Raw genomic sequence first — 10,922 nt, 5'->3', positions numbered from 1 at the left:
TATGGCTGAGCTAGCCATTCAAAATTAAAATGAACCTTTCATCCGTGTGTATCATAAATGGGCATTTATCAGGATTATATGATTTTGCAATCCATCTGAATACGTAACCAGAATTTGTTTTCTTTCCGTTTCACTATGTAATTACCATGCAACAATAACAAAAGTGACATGTTTGAAGAACAGATAAAATGCTGCAAATTGGCCAGTAATGGAGATATTTCCTCATCTTCTGAAAAACCCATTTATTCTCTCTCTCAACAAATCAAGGCATTGTCAGCCCATACTCATCTTGTGGCCAGAGGGGCTCCACCAATTTCTGGATGTAAGTGAGTCTTGGAATGCAGATGAGGGAGACTGACGAAGGCTTTCAGCAAAGGCAGCTGGTCTTTGCTTGCCTCAATTTCTAAATCATCCATAATGGGGCCAAGACCTCCCAAGCACTAAAAGAGCGAGCTGACATGCTGGACAAACTGTTAATTTTTTTCCTGAAGAAGCTGCTATATTGCACATCTGTCACTGTAGCGCAGACAATTACTCACTGAGTGGGGGAAAAAAATCTGCTGCTTGTTTCTAGCTGAGTTGTTAAGGGACCTAATGGAGAAATACAATGGCGTAGGAGTCAAAACATGCTGGTTTCCCGTGTGCTTGGTGACTGTTTCCTCATTTTGGAAGGCTGTCCTGTGATAGTAAAATAGGTGAAGTAGACTAAGATGCGTGGAAAGGAGTCTGAAGTCGCGGGAGAACAGGAAAGGCATGTAAAGTTGTGGGAGGGTCAAGAAAGAAGCCTTACGAATTATGGACCGCTGTACTGACTGCCGAGAGCCTAGACACCATAGCCATTGTGTTAGAAATACTGTGGTTTTGCACTTCAAATTTCACACCCTTAATGTGTGCTCCCAAGGGCTTCACATCCACGTAAAAGATTATTTGTGCGTTTCATACTTGGTACATGCACTGTGGATGACCTATCGTTTCCATAATGAATTATAGCCATCCACAAAGAACTTTAGAATTCCAGATTCGCCACATGGCCATCGGAGAGACCCTAATTCCCACCCTCACCCCAAACTCATTTGCACATGAGAATTATGAAATTCTAGCATTTGAAGAAATTCACCTCCATAAGGGATGCGGGAAACTGCCATTTTAGGAAGCGTTACTTTATGTTGAATTAGCATACTAGTTCTCACCTTCTCTGCTTTTATTAAAGAATGCTGCCTTCAGGAAGAATAAACATTTCTTAGAAATTTAACAGGAAGATGAAAAATAGGTAAAAAATAGTTGTGGGGGTTGTCTTTTTATTTGGGATACTATCATAATACAGTCTTGTCTCTATGGTCTTATACCTGAAAAATCAAGTATCATACACACATTTAAAATTCTAGTGATTTATTTTGAAAATTCAAACCTCAAAAACAAAACAAAACAAAAACCAAAAAACAAAACCTAAACAAGCACAAAAATCGCCTTCAATTGTTACCCAACTTCATCCTTGAAAGATTAAGGGGTAAACATAAGACATTCTGATAACGAAACAGGAGTGAGGTCTGTGAATCTGGGAATGATTTAAACTGCCTGACAATTCAAAGACAGAAGACAACTCTAATGTACAGATAAAACTAAAAGTGGCGATAGTAGATCATACTCCTGGCAGTTAATGGCACTGGCTCACTAGAGACAAATCTGGATCTACTTAAAACGTCAGGTGTGTAAAGTAATGAGTCTTTGCTTAGTAGGAACCCAGCAGAAGGAGCCTTCATGGTCCACTTGTCAGTTGAGTATATATTACTGCAAGCCTGTTAAATAAATGAGTATTTAATACCTACTGGATAAAAAAAATAATCTACCTACACTAACAACTCTAGTTTTTGGGGGACAGAAGATAAAATTTTATCAACAGAGTAAGATGCTTCTTACAGCAAACAAAACTCAACACTTTCACAGAATATTTAAAATATCAAAGTATGTTTATGAAGGGTACAATGTTCCAGGAGGAAATGGAGTGACTGGAACATATATGATTCTCATTGATATTTCAAGCCACCAGAGAGAGAACATGTACTTGTTACTTGAGAATCAGAGAATGTTTGAGTGGAAGGAGGCCTTGAGACAGTCTAGCCCAACTTCAGAGAAAATAAACACATGATGAAAATGTAGCAGGTCACAATCAGCTGTGAATAAATGTGTGCGTCAAATATGTTTACCAATTTTTTTCTCTAAAATTTTTTGGAAATATTCAAATTTTCCAGGGCTTAAAAATGAACAATGAGTTTAACTGTTAGATCTTAATTGGCAAAGGGTAGTAATTAAATTTTTTAAGAGTATTTTCAACTTTACTTTTTAAGAGGTAAACATTTAAAGCACAAAGACAATGACTGCTTATAAATGACATTTTTAACCGTTGTTTTATTTGTTGTATTATTAATATAACTTTCTACCAGAAGGGAAAAAAAAATCCAAAATAGTCTTTGCTAGCCAACTTCATTTTACAATACTTTTTGTCTTTAGAAAGACATGGTTTCTCTTTCACAAAACAGCGGCTCAAAATGAAAATGTGTTGAAGAGAAGCAACTGTCAGTTCAATTCATTACAAGAATATTAATTCACAATGTTAAAATAAACATATTAATAAAATGCAGTATTTTACAATCATGTCTGTTTATTGCACACATATGTGCCCTGTAAACACACCTAAATGTGTATACATTGTGCATATCTTTAACCCTACCATAACTTCTGTTTGATAACCACGGTATGAGTTATAAAATCTATGTATTCAAATGTTGAGACAATTAATTGGTAAGTTTTAGTTACTTATGCATTTTCTTTTAAAGGGGTATCATTTAACTGAAAAATGAAAGCAAACAAATTCGAGGGGAACGTAGCCTTAAAAAATTACATTTGGGGGAAGGAAGGAAGGAAGGAAATGACCCGAACACACAGTCTCATCAGTATCAAGTATAACAACTTACACAAAGAAAAAAAGTTGAGCTGCTAAGGTAGTCATGTTCAGCCTCTCTCGGCTACATCTATGGATGGATAATTCAGACAGTAAAGGAAGAGATGTATTCTCTAAAGTTTTTAGCATGACTGATTAATTTGATATGGGGCTTTAGATACTGTAAAATAGAAAAGTGGCTTCACAAAGGAGCAGAGAAAAATCTTACCACCTTTTTCAGAAGACATGAATGTGCATTCTAAATCATGAATTCCTTTGGATGTTTTGGGTTCTAAGTGCATAGTAACAAGCAGGTAAAAATTAACTAGAATTATATGTGAAATACAAATTAGTGGGCTTCATATCTTAAAAGTTATTTGATTTACATTAAAAATTCAGTATTTTAATTGTGTTTATTTCTCCAGTTCAGTTTGGGTACAAATAGAACAACAGGTCTGCACTGATTTTTCTTAAGGACTGAACGGGGAAGGGACGTATGTGCTTCTGATGTATGTTTGTGTGCTAATAGTGGGGTGGGGGAAGTTTAGGACGTTGTCACTTCTCTACTTGGAGTACTGATTCATATAGTCTGTTTAGTTAAATACTTCTATAACATAAAAAATATTTTAAGTCCTCTGAGAGCCACATAGAGGGCTCTACACGTCAAGAATTTGAACTTTCTTTTGCTTCCTGATAATGTAAACATGAATTACTTTGGAGGGAGTGTTTGAGAACAACACCCAAGCTAAGTGAGCATCTCTGAGGGGCTGCTTCAGAGGACTAGTACCTTTCTAGAAGGGAAACAATACAAAATATTCATTAAGACTGTAAAATTTAATGAAAGAGTTTCCCTATGCCAGCTGGTATATGTTCTGCTCTTCCTCACTATGAGGGCTGGAACATCGCAGAGTGAAAAAGAACAGCCAGCCAAGTCCTCAGGAGTTTGGGACCAGTCTCACGATAACCTGTGTGTGATCAGTGGCTCCAAATTTGGCTTTTCAAAATTCTAGGGTTTTAGAAGATTTTCAGGCAATGGATTTAAAAATAAAATCTTTTGGATAGATCCTAGAGCACTCTACACTATCATAAAGAAGTTTCAACCTGGTATATAGATGATCTCCACTTTTCCCGCTTACATAGCTAGAATGAGTATTTAACAAAAAGCACTTTTTTAAAAAATGGCAAATTTCAAAGAAACAAACTTATAAAAATAATGATACAACAGGGTTACTCTATCCAATAAGAATGCCTCAAAGAGCAATTTACCTGGTAGTCTATAATCCCTTAACTAACCTGTCCTCTTACCACAATACCCCTAGGAAAGAAGATAATGCTTAAAAGAAATGTGTACATTTGGCAAACCACAGAGGCTCTCCAATGGCAGGCTGACTTCTTTCTCCTCAACTGGCAGTTAGGAGACCACCTAGGAAAGGTCTACTATATGCACAAACCTCCTCTCCCACCTTTAAAAAACATTTGCAAAATATTCTAAAACCTACTACAATGGAACATCAAGGATTTTCAGGGCAGTGAAACTGCTCTGTGTGATACTATAATGGTGGATCCATGTCATTATATATTTATCCAAACCTATGGAATGTACAAGACCAGAGTGAACTGCAATGTAAGCTGTGGACTTTGGATGATTATGACGTGTCAACGTAGGCTTATCGATTGTAACAAATGTTCCATTCTAGTGGGGGATGCTGATAATGGGGGAGGCTGTGCATGTTTGGGGGCAGAGGGTATATGAGAAATCTCTGTACCTTAACTTTTCTGTGAACCTAAAACTGCTCTTAAAAAAAAAGCCTTAAAAAACTCCATTAGAAAGGTGATCCACATGTGTTTTCTTGACCTTTACTCAACCAATAAGAGTCATTATAAATATATTATCAGTCTTTAATAATGAAGATCAACATCTTCTAAGCTAAGAGCAATTTAGCATCTCTGGCATTATGAAGCAGATGATTCAAAAATAACAATAGGAGGCACATAATAAAAATGACTTGTTTTGCTTGGTTTTAAAGTAACTACTTAGATGTTAGAAAGGGCAAATCATTACCATTCATTTTCTTGTTCACCTTATAAATGGGCTAGATCACTGCCAGAAATCTCAATTCTTGGGAGAGCCATTTAAATTTTCAAACAAATTGATTTGATAATTCTTATTAGTTACTCCAATGGTTAAATTGAAAATTAGTTTACCACAGTTGCGTTGATCTTAAAAAAATATCAACCTTTGGGAAGAGAGAGGTAGCAGTCAGTCTAGACTAATAGAATTTACAGTTCAGTCATGGTAAATTTAAAAAATACATTTTTCTTTCAACAATTATTTTATGTTCTAGATGAGGTAAAATTTGTAAAATCTGCATTAAGGTAATGTTGCGGGCACTCTGGTGACAATGATGAAGTTTATTTTGGTCAAAATGTCAGAGGGAAACATTAGTTGTTGTTTGTAAACTGTGAACTTTATACTACACTGTCCAAGGAGAGATTAATTGGTACAGGGCCAAATTCGGGGAACGTGAAATTGTCAAGCCTTTTAAATAAAGATTTGCTTAGGACTGATGTGATGATAGGTCTTTCAAGCTCTAGGGATGATAGGAAACACCATCCTCTCTGGCCTATCCCATTTGAGAAACCTGTGGGTGTGCTCACATTTGCCTGGGCATTGCACACACACATGAACGAATCAAGCTAGAAGTGACTGACCTATGAGATCAAAATAAATAGGAGAGCTGTTCTTTATACCTAGAAATAGCTGAAAATTGCTGCAAATTTGAAAAGGTGAAGGTTTTCACTTTAGCACCAGGAATTGTGATGGAACCCCATCTCTCTCCCTGTGGCAGGACTGAATGCAGTAAGGATGCTAGAGTGATGAGTTTGAGGCAATGTAGATTTCTGCTTCGAAAACAGAAGCTATGTTGTCATTTTAGGACAATGGGATATATATCGTGACTAAAAATTGTAGAACATTTCTTCTTTGCTTTTCTTCTTAGGCGGATTTTCCTGAATTGGGAGTGGCAGTTGCAGGGGTGCTTTTTGGTAGAGGAAATCCAAGACCTAATCCTTTTGGCCTCTGCATGGCTTGAATGGGCTCAGCGATCCCCTTGCCATCTCGTCCAAGGCCTGACCCAGGTGTCCAGCCCATGTTCTGGAGCATTCGGTTTCCAATGTTGTTTTCGAGGATCGGTTGGGCGTTTTCCCCTACAAATCCTGAAATTACAAAATGGCAGAAAAAACACAACAACCCCCAAAACATATTAGTACAGACGTAAGTGAAGATCCTCTCAAGCTAAGAAAATCATATTCTCCTATGTTTTTCTTTCAACAAGGTACACAGGTGGAGGGGTGGTCATGGTGAGGAGGCCTGTTTATTCATCTTGGGATGAGGAGCTTGTAGGGATAGAGGAATCAATGGAAGAGAGATCTCGTTTAGAGTTTCAGCTCTACTATTTAGTAGCTAAGTTATTCAACTTCCTGGGGCTTTTGTTTCCTCATCTGTAAAGCAGGTGGAACAATGTCCACTGTCCACCTCACAGAAAGTGGCAAGAATCAGTTGAGATCGTGTATACAATGTAGCCTTAATAAATTGATAAAATACAAAGAAATTTATTTTCATTCCTGCATTAGCCTCAATGGTAATTCTGAAAATCACCAACTTACCACCATAATATCTTATATTTGCCTGGGGCCTTGACATTCAATAAAACCAAAACTAAAACCAAACCAAACAAAAAGCACAACCTTTGGCATCCCTAATTCCTAGGAATTGTTTACATTGTTCTAATCCTCTTCTTGTTATTTATGATTTGGACTATAATAATTCCTTTCTTCCTCCTTCTTCCATGTCTATGTTTTTGATTACTACAGAAGCAGGCAAGAAGGGAAAAAATAGAGGAAAAGAATATTAAAGTTACCGATAGTGCTATATATAAAATAATTCTTCCCTTTCCCCTCTGTCCCTGATCTCCTACCTACCTTCATTCCTTATTTAGGAAAAGGAGATTGGGCAGTGCTTATCATGAGATTTAGAAATAGTTCTTGTTTCCCCTATGTTCTTTGCAAAGACAACTGAGAGATGTACCTATTTTAAGCATTTTCTATTTGATGGCATTTTCAAAGATTGACTTTAAATTTTCTTGGAGGCTCTTATGGAAACAGTTGAGCTTATAAACGTACATTTGATTCTAGGGGAAAGTGCAGAAGTACTAAGCATCTAAAGTCAAAGGACTGAGAAACTAACCGATGTAAATGTCAAGGAATCACAAGAACCTGAGCTCCCTCCTTCAGCTGCACATTTGGCCTTGGTCTGTGTGCACCTGTTGTGGAGCAGGCTGGCGCTCCGAGGGGTCCATTTCTGTTCATCCTGTAGCAGCAGCTGAGAGATTGTGGTGTATGAAAGGGGAATCTAGCAAATCTAGAGATAACCAGTTAAAAGCAATCGGACCTCTCAATTACCAGAGCATGTCTTGTGGTTACTCCCTTTGCAGAAGAAGGAAGTGATTATCAAACTAATACTGGAGATGGTGTGGGAAAGGGGATGAGGGCATCTTAAAACAATCCTTGTTTTAGTGAGAACATATTTAGCCCGATCTCCTCTATCACGCTTTCCAAGAAGTCTGTTGTAAAACTCTGAGGTGGCAAACTTACAGGGATGCAGTGTTTGACCACCATTCCCTCCCTAGTCCTTCAGGGCTGAAGATCGTCTCCCTTTTCAAAGATCTGAGGATGCCTCTGGCATATATACCAGCTCAGCCGTGGGTCCAGCATATTTCTGCTCTGAAATGTGGGCGGCTGTCTTCCTGGACAGTCTGAGGGTTGAAATGGGGAGCTGTTGACAAGATCACTCAGTACTCTCTTTGGCACCGACCCACAAGCCCCCTCTACCCCTTTTCCAACATCATCAATTTTTTCTCCCTGACTGGGGATTATGAGGGCACCTTCTACTCCATCTTCACCGCCCGCCCCCAAGAAGGTTGGGACTCTCTGTCCCTCTCCTTCTCTAATATTATGTTTAAGATGGATCCTCAAGCACCAAAAACAATAACAAAAATATTACCTACGGGACTGCAGAGTATAAAGTTCTATTTCTTGGCCCTCTGTGGTTACAGAAATGGCCAGCGTATTATTTTGTTCTTTAAACGGTTCCTCTGCATTTCCACGTGTTCTTTGGGATATGTATTTCATGGTAAAAAAATTCATAATAAACGAAATAGCAGGGTTGAACCAACAGTTTATGTGGTACTTTGTAACTGGCATTCTGGGGAAGAGCAAGTGGATTGTTCCCCATGATTCTGAGTTGTAGAAGAAAGAAACTGTAAAGTGCTAGAAATAAGTTTTAATAATGGACATTCATTTACTATAATCAATTGATTTTCAAAGCCCTTTATTGGACATTGTGGTAGTCCCAATCTTCAGTATGTTGTAGGACTGAGAATGGAATATGTTATTGCCATTTGCTGAATTAGTAAACAGGGAATAAATAAGAACCAGGTTACCACAATGAGTCGGTTTTGGGTTTGTCAAATTGGGTCTTAGCTCACTGAAACAAGTATCTTAATGTGTAATGGAAAAAAACATTTTAGTTGCGAACAGCTTGAATGGCAATGACTGGTATATAAAAAAATTCGTAATTCATTATATATACATATAAAATCTCCGTGCACATATGCGCGCACACACACACACACAAACTAAAGAAAAGTCTTTTGTCAAACTCTTCCCTAATATAACAACAAAAAGAGCCATTAGAGTTTTATTTTGAAATTATGATTATGGTGGCAACCAAGACAGACCTCCAAGACATCTAATATTTTCTGAACTGCCGCTGATCAGGTATATCAGGTTGAACAGTGCGCTAGGATCCTGTCCCACAGCCTTGATTTTTAAGTGATTGCCACAAATTAGTTTAATTCCATCTATAAGCTCAAAATGCATCAGAGGTCTAATGGTGTTCTGGCTACACATCTGTTTAATCATATTTTGAATACAAGAGCTTGTAAAGTTCAGGTTTAAAATTTGTTTAACATTTAAGAAAAAATATGAGGCCAATTTAATACACCTCTTCAAAAATGGTTAAATTGTGGTCATGTCTCAGTTCTAAAGTGAACAGCAAATGGTAATTGAGCATCATCATTTAAAAATGTTGATACTTTAAGCACAGTGGTCCCAGGAGTGGCCACAAGAATCCTCCCATACTTGTGTTTTTTATCTAGATGGAAAAGAACCCACTCTCTCTGTTTTTCGGGTGCTGCTTTTATCTCTTCTTAATGAAAATAAAATAAGATAAAGCATTATCTTGTACTTTCAAGTAAAACAATAAAAAAAAGAACATTTAATTTCTTAAATGCTAAATCCTTCCACATAGAAACATGGATTCCTGAAAAGAAAAAGGAAAAAAAAAGCTTTTCTATGCAATCTTAGAGACAAGCTAACAGTTCATTTTTCATGGACAGTGATTCTGGAGTGAGATCTACTGTTGGTCTCTCATCCTTTTCATGAGATTAAGACTAGGGAGTGGAACAATTCAGTCTCCACACAGCATCCTACAACCATAATTTCCTCTCCTTTTGCTCCTGGCAGTGCTAAATCTTTTAAGTCCTTTCCTGGAAGGCTCTCCTCCTGCTCGGGCAATTTTAGCAATACCTAGGCTGCTAGCCCTCCTGGGCTCCCGTTCCCAGCCCCCGTTATGCGGGCTCTAGCCTATGACAGCTGAGTCGGTCCTTTCCTCTCCAATCTTCCGGGGAGTATTGTGGATGGTAATTCACTTGCGTAATTGGCTCAAGAGATGAAAATCTTGTATCGGCCTCTCTTAGCTGCTAATCTGTCCAGCTGACTGCAAGCCTAATTGGCAGCTTGTTTAGTAATTTGGCTCCTAAAGTGTTGTATTGATGTTGGATAAACAGCCAGTGGAAGGGGAGGGGACACATGCTGCTTCCTCCATGGCAGCTAGCGCACCCTGCTTCAGTCCCTCCCCTGTATTCACAACGCATCTGAGCACTTGCAGTACCACTCTCGCGCTTTCTTCCCATCCCCTTCTCCCTATTACTGTACTAGCCAGCTGGGGGGCGGGGCTGTTATTACGATTATTGGTTATTAAAATCACGAGTTATAATATGGTCCTCTGTTCTCCATAACTAATTGAAGGACATGGGTTTTTTGATTACTGCGAAGAAAAGAAACAGGATTTAGCACAGTTTGAGAATGTGAGAAAATGGTAGGTGTTACTACTCTTTGTCAGATTTTTTTTTTTTAAGATTTTTATTTATTTGACAGAGAGAGGGAACACAGGCAGGGGGAGTGGGAGAGGGAGAAGCAGGCTTCCCGCTGAGCAGGGACCCTGATGCGGGGCTCGATCCCAGGATCCTGGGATCACGACCTGAGCCGAAGGCAGCCACTTAACGACTGAGCCACCCAGGCGCCCCTGTCAGATGTTTTAATTATTTCATTCTTACTATAGAAAAGCCTGATTTAGACCATTCTGCATTTTATCTGCAATACTGTAGACGTTTCTCATATGAATTTTGCTAAATCAAATCAGTTCAAACCCTTCATTTCTTAAAATACAAGGCACATACTTTTTAAATAATAAAAATTTAATGTAGAACAATTTCCTGTTTTTTTTTTTTTTCAAAGTGATGAATACTTTGTAAAGAATGAAAGATGTAATCTATATCGACATGTTTGGAGAAGTTTTTTTTTTCTTTAAAGATTTTAGTCATTTATTTGAAAGAGTGAGAGCGAGCAAGAGTGAGAGAGAGCATGAGCAGGGGGAGGGACGGAGAGAGAGGGAGAAGCACTTACATTCCCAACTGAGCAGGGCCCTGGGATTATGCCATGAGCTGACGGCTCAACTGGCTGAGCCACCCAAGGCACCCCAGAAGTGTTTTTATTAATAGATACTTTGGTTATACAGAAATATATTTCTTATGGAATCATTATAAATCAAAGAAGAGTGTTTTCAGAAAACTAAAAAAAGTCT

At 38.2% G+C, this 10,922-nt stretch overlaps 1 protein-coding gene across 2 annotated transcripts in view; it reads right to left on the bottom strand.

The window, feature by feature from the left end:
* Positions 1–1,394: 1,394 nt before the first annotated feature.
* GPATCH2 (G-patch domain containing 2) overlaps positions 1,395–10,922 on the bottom strand; it is a 175,000-nt gene continuing 165,472 nt past the window's right edge. For both annotated transcript variants that reach the window (XM_027611701.1, XM_027611702.1), the window contains exon 10: positions 1,395–6,154. In XM_027611701.1, the coding sequence (XP_027467502.1) occupies positions 5,934–6,154 (221 nt within the window). In that variant the 3' untranslated portion in view covers positions 1,395–5,933. The remainder of the gene's footprint in view (positions 6,155–10,922) is intronic.

This window comes from Zalophus californianus, chromosome 10 (assembly GCF_009762305.2).
Source record: "Zalophus californianus isolate mZalCal1 chromosome 10, mZalCal1.pri.v2, whole genome shotgun sequence".
Taxonomy (NCBI): Eukaryota; Metazoa; Chordata; class Mammalia; order Carnivora; family Otariidae; genus Zalophus; species Zalophus californianus.
This window is presented reverse-complemented; position numbering and strand designations above follow the sequence as displayed.